At 35.5% G+C, this 20438-nt stretch overlaps 3 protein-coding genes across 4 annotated transcripts; 2 read left to right on the top strand and 1 right to left on the bottom strand.

Moving 5' to 3' along the window:
* On the top strand, positions 1–2364 carry LOC118041608 (putative UDP-rhamnose:rhamnosyltransferase 1). Its single transcript, XM_035049044.2, has 2 exons — positions 1–80; positions 585–2364. The coding sequence occupies exon 2, from the start codon at positions 751–753 to the stop codon at positions 2149–2151; it is 1401 nt and encodes a 466-aa protein (XP_034904935.1). The 5' UTR covers positions 1–80; positions 585–750; the 3' UTR covers positions 2152–2364.
* A 4446-nt stretch (positions 2365–6810) lies between these two features.
* Positions 6811–12549, bottom strand: LOC118041609 (mechanosensitive ion channel protein 1, mitochondrial). Of its 2 annotated transcripts, none has more exons than XM_035049045.2 (7): positions 12348–12549; positions 11167–12073; positions 10790–11058; positions 9542–9642; positions 8845–8952; positions 8083–8304; positions 6811–7334 (listed from the first exon to the last, which is right to left on the bottom strand). In XM_035049045.2, the coding sequence occupies exons 2-7, from the start codon at positions 11958–11960 to the stop codon at positions 7230–7232; spliced, it is 1599 nt and encodes a 532-aa protein (XP_034904936.1). In that variant the 5' UTR covers positions 11961–12073; positions 12348–12549; the 3' UTR covers positions 6811–7229. The 2 variants fall into 2 exon arrangements, with proteins under 2 accessions (XP_034904936.1, XP_034904937.1); XM_035049046.2 differs by lacking the exon at positions 12348–12549 and adding an exon at positions 12179–12330.
* Positions 12550–15190: 2641 nt separating this feature from the next.
* On the top strand, positions 15191–17025 carry LOC118041610 (probable receptor-like protein kinase At5g24010). Its single transcript, XM_035049047.2, has one exon. The coding sequence runs from the start codon at positions 15311–15313 to the stop codon at positions 16736–16738; it is 1428 nt and encodes a 475-aa protein (XP_034904938.1). The 5' UTR covers positions 15191–15310; the 3' UTR covers positions 16739–17025.
* Positions 17026–20438: the final 3413 nt, after the last annotated feature.

Here is a 20438-nt window from a genome sequence, read left to right as displayed (position 1 = left end):
AAATATCGGAAGTGCTTTCCATGTGAAATTTAAAAATCATTGAAGTCCCTGAAAGATTCACTCGTTAATCTCCAGACAAGGTTTTGCTCTTTGAAAAGTTTAGGCTCACTTTCAATTGTTAAGATCACCCTTCACATATAGATGATTTGAGTATAGCAATTTAACAAGTTTATTTTAGTTTAATTTAATTTTGAGTTTATCAACTAATTAAAATATGTTTTGGAGTTACGGAGGTTTGTGATGTTTTTACATGGAATATTTTAAAGTAAAAAAATTAAATATCGATTCTGCGGCCATCATAGGTGGATGAAAATTATTGCAAGAGAGAAGATGTCCTCCCCTGCTTTTTTTTTTTTTTTTTAAGGCAAGTGCACTGGCTTGCTCTTCAAAGTCAAGACGCATCTTGGATTTTTTTAAAAGGACATGCATTTTAATTTCTAAGTAGTAAGTTATCCTTCTTATTTTTAAAGGTAATAGTCAGTTAGAAAAAAAACTACGTAAGTTGGATAATAAAAAACTAGCACCCTAAAAATCATCGAAGTCCCTGGAAGATTCACTCGTTAATCTCCAGACAAGCTGATTAGGTTTTGCTTTTTTCATTGAAATCTGCTTACTGTCCGTCCTAATTGGCTCTTGTATTCAGTCCATATATACTGATCTTAAACCTCCTTTCTCAATACTCTAAAATTCATACAGGTTTGCCCTAATTCCTAGCCTGGGAAATCTTCCTTTTCTCCATACCTTGAATTAATGGCAGAGAAACTTCACATAGTGATGCTTCCATGGATTGCCTTTGGCCATATGATACCTTTCTTTCAACTTTCCATAGATTTAGCCAAAGCTGGAATCAAAGTCTCCTTTGTTTCAACCCCAAGAAACACCAAAAGACTCCCTAAAATTCCTCCAAGTCTAGCAGACTTGGTGAAATTCGTAGACTTTCCACTTCCAAGCTTAGACAGTGATATCTTGCCAGAAGATGGAGAGGCCACGGTTGACATTCCTGCAGAGAAAATCGAGTACCTGAAAACTGCATATGATCTCCTGCAGCACCCCTTGAAGCAGTTCATCGCCGATCAACTTCCAGACTGGATAATCATTGACATGATTCCTTATTGGATGGTAGATATTGCTAGAGAAAACAAAGTTCCTCTTATTCATTTCTCTGTTTTCTCTGCTGTTGCATATGTGTTTCTTGGGCACCCAGAGTGCTTAGTTGGCGATGGTCAAAAAAGACTTAGGCCGTCAGGGACGAGTATGACATCGAAACCAGAGTGGGTTGACTTTCCCTCCTCGGTAGCTTATCGAAACCATGAGGCTGCTGTAGTTTTTGAATGGATTTATACAGGAAATGCTTCTGGGATCACGGATGGTGAAAGGGTCTCCAAGATACTCCATGGATGCCAAGCTTTCGCGGTACGCAGCTGTGCCGAGTTCGAAGGAGACTACTTGAATCTATTTGAAAGGCTGGTAGGAAAACCCGTGATCCCTGTAGGTTTGTTGCCACAGGAGAAGCCAGAAAGAAAGGAATTCACTGATGGGAGGTGGGGTGAAATCTTTAAATGGCTTGATGACCAAAAGCCGAAGTCCGTTGTGTTTGTAGGGTTTGGTAGCGAGTATAAGCTGACCAGAGATCAAGTATATGAGATTGCTCACGGGCTAGAGTTATCTGGATTGCCATTTCTGTGGGCATTACGAAAACCCGGTTGGGCCAACGATGATCTTGATGCTCTGCCTTCAGGATTCGGTGAAAGGACATCTAATAGAGGGATTGTTTGCATGGGATGGGCGCCACAGATGGAAATCTTGGGTCATCCATCAGTCGGGGGATCATTATTTCACTCTGGGTGGGGTTCTATTATTGAAACTTTGCAGTTTGGTCACACCCTTATTCTCTTGCCATTCATCATCGACCAACCTTTGTGTGCAAGGTATTTGGTTGAGAAGGGTTTAGGTGTGGAAGTACAGAGAGGGGAAGATGGGTCGTTTACCCGGGATGGTGTAGCCGAGGCTCTGAAACTCGCAATGGTATCCGAGGAAGGAAAAGGCTTGAGGGAGAAAGCAAGTGAAGCTGCTGCGATTTTCGGAAACCAGAAGTTGCATCAGGATTACTATATTGGTAAGTTTGTTGATTTTCTCAAAAAGAAGAAATGAAATGTTTGAAGGACATGGTCACAACTCGCAAGCCAGAGTTGATCATCACCCCTGCTTGAGATTTTATTTAGGTGCTTCATGTTCTCGAGTATTCATGTATGGAATAAAACAGTTTGTTTTTGGTCAAGAAACCTCTTCAAAATAGCCATTTGAATGTACATTATGCGGCATTTAGATGCCTTTATAATGAATTCATTAATCTGTATAATGAAATAGGATTGTAGCCCTTAACGAAAAATCCGATTCCAATATCCCTAGTAAAATGGCTAAAGATCTTCATGCAGTCATCTTTCCATCGACTGCCAGCCCATTTCACTGGTTGAAACTTGAAATATAAAACGTAAGGCTCCTTTCAAAGCTTGAAGATTGGCCAAATTGGTGATTAGGTATTTCATAATTTGGTAAATTAGAGTTCAACTTCAACTAAAAAGAAACGTGAGAAGAAACATAAACTAGCTTTCGATGAGCCATGGAGGATATCGACGGCAAGCCCTCCAACTCAGTTTCACGGCCCTGCATCAACCCTGTGCGGATGAAAGTTTTGTTAGTCGTTTCACTCAGCAGAAACTAGTTGCCCTAGGTGATGTGGAAGGTAGGGAAAGCTGGGAATTTTGTGTTTTTCATGTTCTGTATTTTTCCTTCAGCTCGCATGTTGATTGAGGCAGACGACAAAAGCCTAACCCAAAACATCTTTACCAATACAAAGGACACGAGAGTGCTCGCTTGTATGCAATGAGAAGACTGACTTTTCGTTTTGCTGAGATTCTTGTTGTTTTCTTCCCTTTTTTTGGGCCACCTCTTCTCTTCCCGTGTCCCAGTCCTCTGCAAAAGGTTAGATTGTTTTATTTGTTGAAACATGTTTTTTTTTTTTTTTTTTTTTACATTTTAGTGAAACTTAAGCAGAGACAAAAATAACATTCGGATGGAGCGACTAAAATTGAGTATTTAATAAAATCATTTTTCATAGGTTGCGGTGCAAATTGTGTTTTTGTGATTTTTTTAATTTTTTTTATTTAAAAATATTAAATATTTTTAGATTATTTTAATGTATTAATTTTTAAAATAATTTTTTTAAATAAAAAATAATTATTATAATTTACTTTAAAAATAAAGCCTGCCTAAGAATTGCGCGTGCATGTCTCCGAAATTATACAATTAAAAATTCACCAAAAACCAATTAGTAGTTGCCGTGCCTGATCCATCAACACCAGTTCATCAACGATTTAAAAATGTTATCTTTCCAAATAAACGACAAAGTAAATTATTAATATTCGATGATCAACTGGGAATTTGGAAACCAATCGCCAGGCGTTGGAAATCTAGACCCTTGATGATGATGAGTAATGATATGCAATAGCGACAAAACAAATTAAATACCACAAGCTTCTAGTTTAGGCCCGCGGTATGCTGTGAATGGTTTTTGTTTTTTAATATAAAAAATACCTAAACGTGTTTTATAACTAAAAAAAATCATAATCATTGTCTAAAATTCAAAATTATAATAATTTTAATGGAAGTATACTAAAAAAAACATAAAAATAATATGATTTTTATTTATTATCACGGACGGACGGTGAATACCATTAATCTAACTCTGTTGATTATTTTTTAAATATTTTTATTAAAAATCTTTACTTGACTTTAATTTTAAATTAAACAATTAAGAGCTTGATTTGACATAATTCATTGACTTGATGTATCAAAAGTATAATGGAAGATTAGAGTAAAACATGAATTGATTATTTTTTTAAAAAAAATGCTATTTTAAAAACTTTTAAAAAAAATATTAAAAACATATCATATTAAATTGATTTAGAAGCACGAGCACGGGACATGAACTCAATTAAATATTTTTTTTATTTAATCATTGACAACAAAATAAACAATTGCAGCAAAGTTAACAAACAAAATTAAAAAATTTGTTCAGAGCAAAGTCAAAATTAAATGAGATTTTAAAAAATAATATCTAAAAAACTCTCCATTAATCTAAGAATTAATATATATATATATATATAGTTTTTAAAACTGAACCTGTAATTTTGACATAATTGCCAGGATAATTTTCCCTAACTACTATATTCAGTTTCTTGTTTTAATTGCACTCCTCCCTCCTGCCTGTTCTTTGGGGACTTGTTTGGGAAACTCTATTAAAATGGGGATTTTGTAGTCACGCCATTGTATTATTGTCATGTCACTAATACCGTTCCCTTCGCTCCCATCATTGATTTACCTGTGTTTATTAATTAATTAATCTATTAAAATGGGGACCACACCTCTCGTAATAGAGATAAAATAGAAGACATCACATTTTAGAAAGAAAAAGGAGTTTTCTAAAATTTTTTTTTTTTTTTTTTTTAAGAATGCTAAAAGGTTATATTAGGGAGGCGAACGTACGTTTACATCATCATTTTAAATGATTACCGGCGGCTCCATGATGATTGCGTCAAATCATTTTCCTTTTTGTAATTTTTTAGGGTTCATCGGGGGGCTTCACATCTGTACTTGATTTCATGCACTGACACGATAGTGTTTGTTTTCTGATGTTTAGTGTACTGGAGACACATCACCATAGTGTTTGAAAACCGGTTTAAATTGTACTCAAAATAGCTTTTGGAACGGACATTATGCTGCATTTAGTTGCCTTTATAATGAATCCAGGGGCTCCTGCGCACTATACAAAACTCAATTGGTGTCCGATGAGAAACAAAGAAATGATTTGAAGTAAGACTCTAACTGAGCTAGACGAGGCCTTCAACGGATCAGCCTAGAAAGTGATAGCAGCCCTCATCGAAAAATCAGATTCCAATATTCTTAGCAATATCTTCTTGGTATTTCAGCGTTCCATAAATCCAAATATATTTGTAATTAGGTCTCTGCTATGTCCATGAATTATATCCAAGCTAAAATGGCTAAAGATCTTCATGTAGTCGTGCTTCCACGGACTGCGCCTTGGCCAAATGATGCCATTTTTCGAGCTCACCGTAGACTTGGCCAAAGCTCTCCTTTATGTCAACTCCAAGAAACATCCGAAGGCACGCTAAATATCCTCCAAGTCTGGAGAATTTGATCAGCTTAGTGGAGTTTCCAATGCCATCTTTAGACAATGAACTCTTGTCCGGTAGTGCTGAAGCTGCTTGGACATTCCGTTTGAGAAAATTCGGTACTTGAAGGTTGCATATGATCTCCTGAAACACCCCTTCGGACAGTTAATAGCTGATCAAACACCTGATTGCATACTTGTCAATTGCATTCCCCATTGGGCCATTGACATCGCCGTGAATTCCACATTCCCTGCATGTTTCTCTGCTTTTGTACTTACTTTTTAGGTGAAATCGCAAGAAAGAGAAATCAAATCACCGATGGTTCATGGATTGAAATTTTTAGGTTGCTTGGTGAACAGAAGGCCAAATCAGGGGTGTGTAGGGTTTGGTAGGGAGTGCAAGCTGAGTAAAGATCAAGTCTTTGAGATTGCTCATGGGATAGTGCTATTCGAATTACCATTTTTATGGGCCCTTAGAAAACCCAGTTGTGCTGTTCATGATCTTGATGCTATGGCAGTAGGCTTTCAAGACAGGACACCGATCTAAGCAGGGGTTTGTGTTGCGCGCAAGGGATTGAAACTTAGCAATTCGGACATTGTCTCATTCTCTTACCTTTCATCAATGATCAGCCTTTGAATGCAACGGCTTTGGTGGAGAAGGGCCTGGCTGTGGAAATAGAGAGAACTGAAGATGGATCATTTAGCAGGGACAGAAGACCAAGACAGGCCTTGGTGTCGAAGGAGGAAGAGAAACCGAGAGTTCGAGCTAAAGAAGCCGATGCAATTTTTGGAGATCACAAGCTGCATCAAAACTCCTACATTGGCATTAAGTGATTTTGGTTCGAAGAAGTTTGTTGGCTGCTTGAGTGATTTGCCATCAATATCATACGACTTTCAGATAATACAGTTAACAGACTGGAATAGATGCAATGGTTTCTAATGAGATTTAATCTACCCCCACTATTTTAGATAGTGTTCAGGAACGCGGTTAAAACGGCATTCTTAAAAAATTTTGAAGTTTTTTTTATCTTTTTGCTAAAATTTAATACCTTTTTGAATCGTTTTGATGTACGGATATCAAAAATGATTTTTAAAAAAAAAAAAACATCATTGGCATGCATTTCAGCATGAAAAGTTATTAAAAACAACCGCTATGTCAGTTTCTTGCCCGTTCTAAATTCAATTTGATTTCCAAAAAATTCAGGAACGTCGCGGTTTCCCTTAACAAAGCAATGATACTTGTAAAGGGAAGAACAGAAAGAAGAAGGAATAGAGAGAATGTAATTCAAGAGAAACTGTAAAATTCTTATTTCTTGATTGATTTCCGAAGTTCCTGTACAACCCTCCCTTTCATACAGAATTCTAACTGGATAGCTAATTACTAACAACTTGCCATGTAAAAAAAAACTTATTTTCTTTTTATTTAGTCCTTGGAAGTATCAATTTTTAATTCAATAATATCCCATATTAGTTACCAATCCAAATCCAAATCAATTATTTGGGTGTGTTCCACATGCTACAGTATAGAAATGCATAATTAATGTCTTTGTTAAGCACTATGTTGTATTCAGCAAGCATGCTACACTATATGCATGCGTTATTTCGGTTCAAGAAGGCTGTATTTGAAGTCGACGCTCTTTAAGACTGCTGTGATAGTCTATCGCTACACAAAGCAAGAATAATCCTGATGAAGCATGTTTTGACTTTTTGGTTTTTTTTTTACAAAAAACGAAAGAAAGAAAGAAATGATACCTTTTCAGCTGAACAAATGGATTCAAAACTTTCAACTACTGTTGGTCAAGAAATTTCCAAACGTGTTCTTCAGTCGACTAGAGTTTTCTTCTTGTCAGCCGAAACACCACAACAGTTTTTTTTTGTTTTTTTTTTTGGTTCTTTTCAGATGCACCAAAACAACTCGAACACAAGAATCAACATTATGATACAGGTTTCTGCACAGTATGATATTCAAGTTGAGTGCGTGTAGAGAAGGGTCCAAGCTTCACCATGCGGAATCTCGTTTACCGGCATTGTCACTGTATCACTGACTGGTAGTAGTGATGCCTAATCTAGCACCATGCTCCTTTATTATCCTGACTGACTGCAGAAGAATGTCTTGCTCCGCGGAGTATAATTCATTTTTGCTCTGCACGGAGCAGTACAACATCTATTAGTAAAAACAGTAATGACAACAACAACAAAGCCTTAGTTCATACCACATGATTATAAACATATACTAGCATAACAGAAAAGGATGGTAAAAAATGTGCTGACATGTGATGGACTCTTTGAGAGGATGACGCATCCAAGTATTGAGATTCAAAACAGAGCTTCATGAGAAGAAAACCAGATCAATGACTACAATCTTCTTTTATTCAATGGTGAGCATCAAGAGATGAATAAGCAGTTCATTTGGTCCTTGCAAACAAACAAAAAAAGGGAATGGCTTCTCTGCAATTGCCTTCGTTATATTTGTATGGCGATATTTTGGAAATGTCATCAACACTATGAACCCTCAAGCTCGCGTGTTTGGACATGTTATAAATACAATTCTGCCCTACAAAGCTTAACTGAATTTGATGCCAGAATCCTTATGTGATATCATTGAAGGTTATAAAGGACTAGGGTCGCATTTATTAGCCAACAGATCAGTGACAGCTATTAAAAAAAAATGTCTTTATTCCTTGGTCATTATGTCTTTTAAACTAGAGAGTCAAGCACAGAAAACAGTTCCGATTAACAGCAAACTAGATATATAATGTTCAAATTTCAAAGAATCAGAGCCAGGTACAGATGAAAATCTGCAAGTGAACACAGCTCATTTGCAAGCATAATGGTCGACTTTCTGTCCTGCATCAAAGTAGAAAGAATCGATGGGGGAGATTGGAACTTACCATTTGTTTGAGATTGCACCCAAGAGTCAATTCTGCAAATGAACTTTCTATTCTAGACAAGTAACAGTAAGGAGCCTCCTTTCCCAAGAAAATGTTTGCGTTGGATTTTAGCATGTTCTTGATGTCATTTGATATCTGGGGTATCTTCTCCACATCATCAACTGTCACAGGAATTTTGGAGACCATTGCACGCCATTGGGCACGAGACTTGTTCACAATTACCTATAACTTTATATGTCAGTCATCAAAGATTATTCAGGTAACAGTATTAGTATAAACATGGCAAAGAAGGTGCTCCTGAATAAGCATTCAAGATGCCAGCTCGTTATTAGTTACCACTATAATGTGTGTGCACGTGTGCAATGCACATGTGGAAGACACATACATGTGGGAGAAAGATAGAGATGATATGCTTCTTTAGATAATGTAAGGTATCTGAGTGGATGCATATAAAAAAAAAACACACACACACACCCACAGTTTCAGTCAGAGAACCAGATCAATGATGGATATTCATATGGCCACTTAAATCAATCAAAAATTAAGGATGAGCCATCAACCACTGAAAACTTCAACATGCAAATAAAAGCATAAGAAAAAGGAAATATAAGGCTTGAATATGATGACATCAGCAACTAGGTGTGTGATGTAAATATCCTTGGCAGAAACCTTGGCAGAAACAGAGATAGAGTCCATGATAACACAGCCTTAGGCCATGGTTTCCCAAAAAATACAATATGACTTGTAAGGAAAATGGCCTACCTGACTAGAAAACAATGCATTTGGAACTAAGACGGGGAATTTCTCAGCATTCAATAATGAAGTGGTGGTAAGTCCCATTTCGACCACTTGACCTTCTACAGCTCCAGCCTGCAATCAAAGAATTTCAGTGACTCTTTAAAGAGAAAAGGGACAAGACAAATGGGCTTGCCTAAAATTGTTGAGATTATTACAAATGCATATTGTTGGATATTCTCATGTTACAAATGAGATTATTACAAATGCATATGAAGAATAGCTTCTCTTCCATTTTTCACGAGTATTGACGAATAAAGAATCAGAATGGATAGATACCCTTTTTCTGGTAACAAAATATATATCTGCAAAGTCATGTAAAAATAAAAATGATAGTGATTATTTGTTGGGATACTATCTACACAACTATCATGCTCATTCCTAACATGTTCTACCACAAGTAATGAGGGGCTGGATTAAAGGTGCTTGGCAGTATAATTCATTACAAGATGTTGGCAGGAAAGTCACAACAAATAAAAGCATAAACTAAGTTATGAATGTCTGATGAAACAATGCTCTTGGACATTGTGAAAAGAAACTTCAGAGAACTTTTCACAGAAAACCATAATTTTGATCTTTACTCATGGACTATTTCTTTATAAAAACTTTTCACTATCCAAAGACAAAAACTTCAATCAACCAAGGACCAATGACATGTTCTCACCTTTATTGTATCTCCAAGTGAAAAGGGCTTTGAAAATTGCATAGACAACCCACTGAGCACATTCCCAAGGATGTCTTTGGCAGCAAAAGCAGTAGCAACTCCTACATAATTTTATAATAATTAAAGAATCAGGTTTGTATATATGATTACAAAAACACAACACTACGATACAGCATAGGATTGACCCTAGGAGAAAAGTGCTCGGGTGGTCTGGATTGAGATATCATCAATAAGATGCATTTCGTTTTCGGTAAAATGTATGAGGGACCCATGTACTATTGGTCAAAGCACAAAGAGTTCCTGAACAAACTATTCGGCTCAAACAGTCCTAGAACAAAACTGGAGGTAAAAATTAGTTCTTTTGCTAAATGACGTTAGGTTTCCATCCAATTTGGGTTAGGTAAAATCACGTGTCTAGCATGTGACACCATAGTCCACTTTATAGAAGGATCCGATTTCGGTTGAATAATTTGTGCAGGGATTATTTGCGCTTCGACCATTAGTATAAGGGAGATTGGAACTTTTTACCTTAAAAAAATTGGATGAGAACCTATCATTTACCAGAAAGACTAATTTTTACCCCTAATTTTGTTTAGAGATTCTTTGTTCTTTGACCAATGGTACAGGGCCACTCGTACATTTTACCCTTTAGTTTTCAATGAGAATTGTAAAACTATCAAGCAATAACTAGCATTCACGTGAAAAAAGATTTGATAAAAAGATGTTAAGGTGAACAAATAACATGACTAGAGTCTTTTTAGCCACTAGTGTAAAAAAAAACTAATTAAAATAGCAGACCAAAGTCCCAACAACATAACTAAAGAGTATCCCTCCATTCATATGGAGGGCTTCTGAAGAGAACAAACAGTGTTACACATACATGAAGTTTCAGTAGGAAAGTCTCCACAGGGTGAAAAGAAAAAATGGCCAAAACAATTCCATATTGCTCGCCAAAACTAAGTGGCAAGGGAAGTCAACAGATAGATAGGGAATAGAGAAGTAACTTTGATTTAAGAACTTATAGAGTTAGCGCATGCATTCAAGAAGTCTGTTAAGCATTTCAAAAAAAAAATGTTAGAATGTTAAGATTGCACTACAATCACATGTAAATAGGAATTTGGAAGCATAAATAGAGCAAGAATAAAAAAATTCAGAAGATTAGTTAAATGGCAGAATTTTTCATGCCAAATATTCCCATCATCACAATTACTGCATGTGTAAAGGCACAAGCCATTTACTAAAACTGACCTCCAATGCCACCCACAGTCAGTATAGACTGCACTGCAACCCCACAAGCCTCAGCTAAAGCCATCAGTCCAATAACAAAAAGACCAACAGAAGAAACTCTATCAAGAGTTAACAGCTTTTCCCGATCAACTGTTGCCGAAGTTATCACACGATTAAAGACATTTGTCTTCCACCGATGCAGAAACCATACAAAAGAAAGAATAACCGCACCCCTCCATGCTTGTGCTATATACTGAGAAGCAATTGTAGTAGGTGCCACCATCACAGCACTGCAAATCAGAGTCCAAATATATTAGTCACCTAATGAAAAATATAAAAAGAAAATATAAACATTCACATATCATAAAGTGGAAAGGATTATAGTTGGAACTACTAACACTTGTGAAAATGCCATAAAGGTGATTGCATATCTTAAAGGATCTTCCAAAGCACCCCAAATGCTCTTCTCATATGACATTTGTTCACCAGATGTGCCTCCAGATAGCAAAGCAACAGGAGTTTGCAATGAATACTTGTGAAATCGCCTCAAAAGTCTAGGCATCACCACCCAAGCCACAACAGTACCGGTCAAAGTCCAACCAACTGGAACAACCACATTTTTAAGATATGGATGCGAATCAAGCAACTGCTGAACATAAGGGGTCAGTTCAGTGGAGATCTCTTTAGCCTTTTGCTCAGAATAAGTTACTGCATGCACTGCACTTTGCCAAGCTTCTTTAACCTTATCAATCCAGTCACTTCCAATACCAACACTGTTACTAACGTCCACATCACTTCCACTGGAAGAAGCAGAAACTTCACTAGCCCCAGATTTATCAACTTTGCCACCAGAAGACCAAGAGAATGATCTACAGCTTAACCCGGGGCTCATTGAAATGAAAGGAACAGCACTTCGAAGCAACACATTTGACGAAGTTGACAAAAATCCTCTCATGGGTTTATTCTTATAACATTGGTTATTGACACAAGCATCAGATCTCATAGCTATAATATTTGACAGATTTCCAGCCAATTTTGATTCATCTTTGTAATAATCTCGATTTATGATAGCAGATGCTGATCTTAGACTACTTCCATTAACATTATAAAATCGAAGCGATTGACGTTGTGAAGTGGGGTTGATGGAATTACAGAAAGACTTTTTTAGCATTGAAAACCTAGGTCTAGCCATTATAGCAACTTACAGCATGATGAATTCAACTAAACCATTTCATCAAAAGAATAAAATGTAACCAAAAATTTAGTACCAATTTGCAACCAAGAACTTGTCAAAAGGCTCTCAACCTGCAAAACACAGAGAAAAATAAAAAGATAGGAATCAGACAAACTTACTTGAAGAGATTAAAAGTCGAATAGATAAATTTGGGTCTAAAAACTAAAATAAACCACCTTAAACAGCACTTTTAAGTTTTAACTATCGAATAATAAAATGTAAAGTTTATAAAAAGAAGAAGAGGAAGAGGAAGAAGATTAAAAACAGAAGCATCCGTAAACCGTAAACCCTAAACCTGTGCTGCAATCAAAATTTTACAGGCGAGCAAAATGAGAATTAGCTTACCGAAATGAGAATTAGCCAGATCTATATTTTGGCTACTCAAGGTTTTGTAACTTTTAGAGTATAATCCTCGGTATTGATAATTAAAAAAAAAAAAAAAGAATTAGTGGTGTGTTTTGCTATGAATTATTGGGACTGTGGTATATAAACTTGTAGTATTAACTATATTGGTGTTCAGCTTCACCGCTGGTCATTAAATTTTTTTAACGTAAAAAAACATTTACAGGTCATGATAAACTAGTTAGTTCCGAGTTAACTAGATTATATAACTCGAGGTAAGAAAAAAAAAAGCACAAAACTGAAGGGCTCAATAGTATAATGTTAAAGGATAAGTATAAAAAAAAAAATGTAATGTCCAAGATAAAAAAACATGTGAAGACTATCCGTCATGTGATTTAATATCTAGATAAAAATATTAGATTTTTTATTAAAAGACTTAGTAAAAAAAACTGAAGTTAAATAAAAAATACAAGAAAAAAACATTAGTTAATCCGAGTTATATTAATTGACTAGCACTCAGAATAACTTGAAAAAAATACAAAAAAATCACAAAATTCAAAAGCCAATAATTCAACATTAAGAAAATAAAACTAAAAAGATTAATAATTTCATTAAAAAATTAAAAAGAAATTCAAATCAAATTAAGCTAACTCAACCATCTTGAATAATCTTACAAAAAAAAAAAGATAAAAACAAATAATTAAGTCTCGGGAGTAATCATCCTTCTATCTTCGTTGGGGCTATTTGCATCCATGAAACGCTTGTAATCTAACATTTTAGTCTGTTTCTCTGTCTAAATTAAATAGATAGATGATTATCTTTTATTTGGAAAGAAGAAAGTGAGGTGAAATCATAGTTTTGAAATCCAGCTTAGCAAGTCGACTTGGAACCCAACCGATCCGGGGTTAAAACCGAGCAAGATCAAGTCAAAAACCCGATTGTAACTTGTTGACTTTTTTTACTAAAATAATGTCGTTTTAATTAAAAAAAACAGAATTGACTCAAGTGACCTGGTAATTCAATCAAAACCCAGAATTTGAACCCTAAACCTGGTCGGCTATCAAACCAAGTTTAAAGACTATGGGTGGAACTATGAGAAAAGAGGATAGTGGATTCTTGTCCGCCATTTTCTCTCCTATTCCCAAGCTCAAGAGTAAACATTAACTCTGATCCAATCGCATGTATTTTTTTTTTTAATTTCATTCAATGGATATTTGATTAAAACCACTTTTGTATGCTTTGTGGATTTGTTTAGAAATGTGGTTGAAATTATTTTTTAAAAAAAATATTTTTAGATTATCTTGATATGCTAATATAAAAAATAATGTTTTTAAAATAAAAAAATATTATTTTAATATATTTTTTAAATAAAAATTACTTTAAACCGTAATTACTAATACAACCTTAATCAAGTAAGCCTTATACTTTGCTATGGTTTACCGCACTAGAAGTAAATTAATTTGTTGTTTAGGACTGTAAATCTGTAATGCCAATCACATAATATTCCATGTTTTTAACGTTCAATTTTACGGGTTTGAATCTTTCCATCATTTGTAAAGTAGACTTGACTGGAATAATTTTTGTGAAATCATAGGTTAAAACCAGATTTACTTGTTTTGGATTTTTTTTTTATATATAAAAATTTTGTTATTTCAAGAGTTTTTTTTTAAAAAATAAAACATGAATTGATAAGAGTAAATTCCCGACCAGTAGCCCAGCATAAAAAAATAAAAATTCATTATAAAAAAAAAAACAGCTGGTATGAAAATACCTAGATGATTAAAACTAAAAATAGATTTATTGGGATATTAGCAGAAAAGAGAAATAAAAAAAAAAGGAAAGGAAAGGAATTGGGGTGTATTTAGTATTGCGGTTGCTGTTGTAGTAGTGGTTTGAAAAATTTATTTTATAAAAAGTACTTTTTAGTCGAGGTTAGTTTGAAAAAAATATATGTTTGGTTAAAATTGTGGTTGAAATTGTTGTGGAGCAAAAAGTAATTTAATGTATTTGGTTAAAAAAAATATTTTTTAAATTGAGGTTATATATATATATATTGATGGTTTTTAATTTAAATATTATAAATTTAACTATTGCTATTATATCATGAAATAAATAATACTTTATATAAAATATTTTATATTATTTCTTTAAACTATCTACAATTCCATTACGCATGAAATACATTCAACAATGATTACAGTTTTTTCACAATTTTTTTTAAGAGTGCAACAATATTAAATAAAATATAATCAAGAACAAAATTTGAATTGCAATCAAATTCTGCAAATACTACGTCATTAAGCGATCTCCATCTAATTTATGTATTGTTATTGAATAATATTTCACACTAATTTTTAAATAAAACACAATTAAACATTAAAAATAATTATTTTTATTTTTATTTTACCGGGTCGAACTCAATTTAATATATTTTTAGCTTTTTGAAGGATCAGTCTGATCAGAACAGTAAAAAATATCTTCACTTTTCACATAACCAATGAAAACATGTTACACTGTTCAATAATTCTTCCAACACGAGAAGCAGTAAAATATATTAAATTGCTACTTCTATCAAACCTGTGGCACAACTGTAAAATTGATGGGCTCTACTAGTATAAAATACCATTTTTTAACCAAATGATATTATTGGTAGCTGTGGTACCTCACCCGCAGCCACACTACCAATCCTCACCTACCTTCTAGGCAGCCAAATTCTAATAGCTGGTTCAAGTTAAACCAGCCTGGTTGGGTCCCAACACTGTAAGAGCGACGCGCTGGCTCTACCTCAATACCATGTTAGCACGTAAAGTGGGGCCATAACCAAAACGCGGACACCAAATGACGCGTTGACAATGTCTCGAAAACCCAATTCAACTCGTCCCTAACTCACTATCACAAAAATAGATACAAAAGCTCCAAATTCCTCTTCACTGTCCGAAATCTCTATTCTTCAATTTCTGTCTCAAATGGAGGAGACTAACTCACACAGAATCCATACTTTCTCTCTGTTGATTCTCACCTTCTCTCTTTTCTCCACCCTCGCTCTTTCCAGATTCTCTCCCACAGACAACCACCTCATTTCTTGTGGCTCCACCGTCGACACCGCCGTCGACAACCGCCGTTTTATCTCCGATTCCAATCCGAACTCGCCACTTCTCTCCTCAGCACAAACGATTCCGCTCACCAACCAAAGCCCATCTCCTTATTCTATCCAAATCTACAACTCCGCAAGAATTTTCAAAAAACCTTCAAAATATGCTTTTGAGATTAAGGAACCAGGGACTCATATGGTAAGGCTTCATTTTCACGCTTTTGTTTCTTCCAATCTGGACTTAAGCGATGCTCAATTTCACGTTTTGGTTAATGGATATGTTGCTTTGAGCAATTTCAGTGTAGGGAAAGTTAGGGACTTCGTAGTTAAGGAGTTTTTTATATGGGCTGATTCTGATAAGATTGTGATTAATTTTGTGCCTGCAAAGAAGGGTAATTATGGTTTTGTTAATGCAATTGAAGTGATATCTGCACCTAAAGATTTGATTGCTGATGTGGGATTTCTTGTTAATGGAAATAAAGATGAGAAATTTGTGGGATTAACCAAGCAGGCACTTGAAACTGTGCATAGGATCAATATTGGAGGTCCAAAGGTGACACCTTTTAATGATACTGCATGGAGAACATGGATTCCTGATTATGAGTTTTTTAAATCAAGCAATGATTTGTCGAAACTGATGTACTTTGGTGGTCGTATTCATTACCAAATTGGAGGGGCTAGCAGGGAAGTAGGTCCTGATTTTGTGTACAAGACTGCTCGAGTGATTACTGACACTAATGGTGCAGTGCTTAATCCTAATATGACATGGGAGTTTCCAGTAGATGAGGGTTATAAGTATCTTGTTAGGATGCATTTCTGTGATATTGCTAGCATATCGCTTGGTTTGATACATTTTAATGTCTATGTTAATGGGTACCTGGCATATGAAGATTTAGATCTTTCGTCTATTACATATACTCTGGCTTCACCGTTTTATGTGGATTTTGTTGTTGATGATGATAGCTCTGGGGTTTTGCGTGTGAGTGTTGGACCTACCAACAAGACCATGGCATATGGAGTTGATGGTATTTTGAATGGGGTGGAGATCATGAAGATGAATAATTCAGTGGGGAGTCTTGGTGGAAAGATTTGTGCAGGTATGGTTTTGAAAAGTTGGCCTAGAGGAAACATTGGTGTTCTGGTTCCATTTGTTGCCGGTTTGTGTTTGTTGCTGAGTCTAGCTCTGGTTATGCATAGGAGAACAGTGGGAATGAGGAACCCTGTTTCCTGGTCCAAATTGCCTACAGAGGTCCGAGGAGTTGACTTAAATCATGTTAATCTACATTTGTCTGGTAAAGCGTGATTTCTGTTCTATAGCACAGGTTGTTGTGTGATATAACTGGTGATGCAGATGCTATAGAATGATGGTATTCTCACCTTCTGCTATGTAAGGTCATAGTAAGTTCTTATTTGAAGTATCTAAAGCTTAATGTACCTGGCTAGTATTGTAATGCTAATTTGTAAGCAAGCTGTTTTTGTAGCATGTAATATACTGTGCAACTTCTATGTTTTGTAATGCAGGATGCAATATCTTCAATTATCTCTTGTACTTTGCGACCCTTAAATAAGATTCCAGCTATTTTACTGAAAGCATACCCATTCAACAGTTTGCTCGAACTTTTCAACCTTAAGTTGTGTTGTTTGCAAGCTTGAACCGAGCTCGGCTTCATTCAATTGATTTTGAAAGGCTGTTTCCGCTTTGGCATGCTGATACGACGAGAGGAAGTAAATTATGCTTAAAGTATCTCAGCTAGGGCAGACAAGTGATTACGTCATGAATTTCTTCTTGTTAGGATGGTGTTTCCCTTGATTCTTGTTCAAATTGCAATGATGTTTCTATTTTTGTAAAGCAATCACATGATTTTGATTGCATGGAATCACGAATTTAGCCTGCACACATATTCATGAATTGGCACTTGAAAGGTAGAGAATATGCCTTGCGGAGGTAAAAAAAAAAAAAAAACTGACAAGTGATAAATTATGAGAAAACCCTTGTCTCGAAGTTATCCTGAAATCATTCATGGCGGTAACTACTTACTGATTTGTTTCCCTAATTTACAACGGTGCCTGTAAAGCACCCCCCTACTGCTAGATGATGTCTCGCATTGCTGTTGAGTGGGCCTCTATGGAATAACCCTAAGGGTGTAGAGATGAACTGTTAGAAGGCTACACCTTTCTTCATGGCGATTTGAAATTTTTCTTAAATTAATATGAATATTATCACATTTACAGTTTGTTTGGGTAAGAAGGGAATGGAGGTTAATGATATTTTTAACCTTATTTAGGAAGAAAATATTTGAGGGAGGGGTAGAGAAATGAAGGTTTGTTTTAACCTTCTTTCCCCTTCAAAATCTCACCTCAAATTTAGGAGGTAATGGGTTGGAAGGAAAAAATATATTATATTTTTTAGCATTAATTTATTATTTTAATCTTATTTCTTTGAAAACTCAATTTTATCCTTTTGATAAATAAACATTTTCAATCTTATTTATACCTTCATCTCTTTACCTCCAAACTAGAAAGGAACTAATGATATTTAATACATATTATTTTCCGTTCCCATTTTTGCCCATATTTTTTTTTTCTCCTCCGTCCTTTTCTTATCTATCCAAACTAGGAAGGTAAAAAAAATTTACATCCCTTCCCTTCCTATCCCTCCCCTCCCCTCTTATCGCAATTTTTTTCCCAAAGCAAGAAATTCCTAACATTATTCACTTTCTTTTTTTAATATAACAAGTGTCACTTTAATTAGTAAGTGTTGGCAGAATTGTGGGCTGCAAAAAAAAAAAACTTCTTAATTTTCTTCCAATTCAATTTCTCCCGGCGAAGCAACATATAAGCATACAAAGAAGCTTCAGCCACCCTGTTACCTCTTCCTCCTTAATCCAAACGTAACGAATTTCCATGAAGGTGAACTGAAATAAAGTTTGTAGCGATGGAATATTTGTTAAGGCCATCGGGGTTATGTGGGACTCGTGGAAGTCTCAACTTTTAGGGCTAAATTCGATGGCCTGACGGCATGCTTTTAGGCCTTGAAGGATGGCGGTCTTCGTTAATTTGAGTGGTGAATATGGAATTATTTTACATAGTTGATGTTAATGCATTCGTAAATTACAAAATGCAAGAGGTGGCTTAGCGAGATCTCATATTCACGTGTCTCAAATTTTTAAACGCGGTCACCGTAAGATTCAAGGCATGTTTCTGATGCGTAGTGATTGATGATGAAGAAGTATTTTTGATGCTATGTAAAAAGGTCTAAAATCGTGATTAAAAAGGTTCAATAACAAGTGGTAGCCCTGTTAATACACGACGTCGAGCGACGGCTTCACTTTTTGTTTATTTAACAAAAAAAAAAATTTATTGGAGAAAATGAAGATTTTATTGGAGTCGGTATCTAGTAATATGAGGGAACTAGAAATCCCAAATTAGACACTGATCCCAGAGATTCGAGTACTGGGTTAGTTATGATTAAGAAAAGATAAACACCACCCTTAAAACATCCTTTCAAGAGAAAGGTTACCTTTACTTGTGTGTTTTTTTATTTGTTTTAAATGATATTATATTTCAAGCTTATTTGCAATTTTGTTTTTTTTAAATAGTTAACGTCGGTCCCTAAAAATAGGAGACACGTTAAAAATGACATCAGTCCCTAAAAATAGGAGATTTGTCTAAAATATCGACGTTTAACCCTAAAAAGAAGATTTACGTTTGAGTTACCAAAAGGAAATAATAGACATAATCTATATTTGATATAAATACCCTTAACATCGGTCCTTTTATGTAGAAAGAGACGTGTCGACAAACAACGTTTGTAGGAGACGCTTCAAAAAAATGGATGACATCCATTCCTAAAAATAGGTGGCTTATCTAAAATATTGACGTTTAACCCTAAAAAGAGAAGTACGTCTAAGTTATCAAAAAGAAAATATGGACATAATCCATATTTGGTATTTAAACTTTTGACATCAGCCCTTTTCTGTAAAAAGAGATGTGTCGACAAACAATATTCATTTATAAAACAAAAATTATTTTGATATCGTTGAGAAATGGGTATAACCATATTCGAGAATTGAACTTTGGACCCACGAACGATAACATGATAGGATGGGTGTTGGACCCGCGTCGTTATTCCTTTTATACTTGTTTTTGGTTTTTTTTGTTTTACAACATGCAAGAAAATTTACAAATACTTGAATATAAAAATAAAATAAAACTGTTAGGAATCTCAAAAAAATTACCTGAGTGCCCTGTATAGGTAAAAAGACTGAATTACCCTTAAATTTCTCGAAAAATTACAAAATTGCCCCTGGCGGCGCGTGTAGCTCACGTGCGGTTACTGTTGGCGGCGGCGAAATTTGCCGACGAGATTTCTGGCCAATGAATGGTCGATTCTGGTAGGTCTGAGGTAGAGGATTCTGATGGTGGTGGTCTCGATGGCCGTTGATGGCTAAAGAGGGAGAATTGTCGGTTTGAAGCTTCGGTGGCCGACGAAGATCGCGGCCTTTTTTCGGCTAGATGAGGCAGCGAAAATGCTTAAAAAAGCCGGGTTTTTGCCTTATAGAAGGGTAGAAACCTTTCTGTGGTGGTTCAGAGGTTTGAGACGGCCGAAAATGGGAGATCGAATGAGAGGGAGGGAGTCGCCGGCGAGAGAAGAGAGAGACTCCAAAATTGTGCTACGGTGCGAACGCGTGCATGGTGTACCCGTACTGCTGAAGGCTATGAGCCATTGGATCTCGGATGAAACGATCGTTCAGCTGTGATTGGCTTGATTTGTAGGTTGATCAGACGGTCCGGATGAGCAGAACTTTGATCTAGTGTGTCGCGGTGCACCGAACGATAGGTACACCAGGTGACGTGGCACAACGGGATCCAATGGAAGATTATTTCAAAGGCTGAGATGGGTTTGGGTTCTAATCTAGTGTAGTAAGTCTTATTGTATCCTATTAAATCAAAAGTTCACAACTAACACTATTAGATCTAACGGCTAGGATATTTTTGATATT

This window comes from Populus alba, chromosome 14, assembly GCF_005239225.2.
Source record: "Populus alba chromosome 14, ASM523922v2, whole genome shotgun sequence".
In the NCBI taxonomy this organism is placed as follows: domain Eukaryota; kingdom Viridiplantae; phylum Streptophyta; class Magnoliopsida; order Malpighiales; family Salicaceae; genus Populus; species Populus alba.
This window is presented reverse-complemented; position numbering and strand designations above follow the sequence as displayed.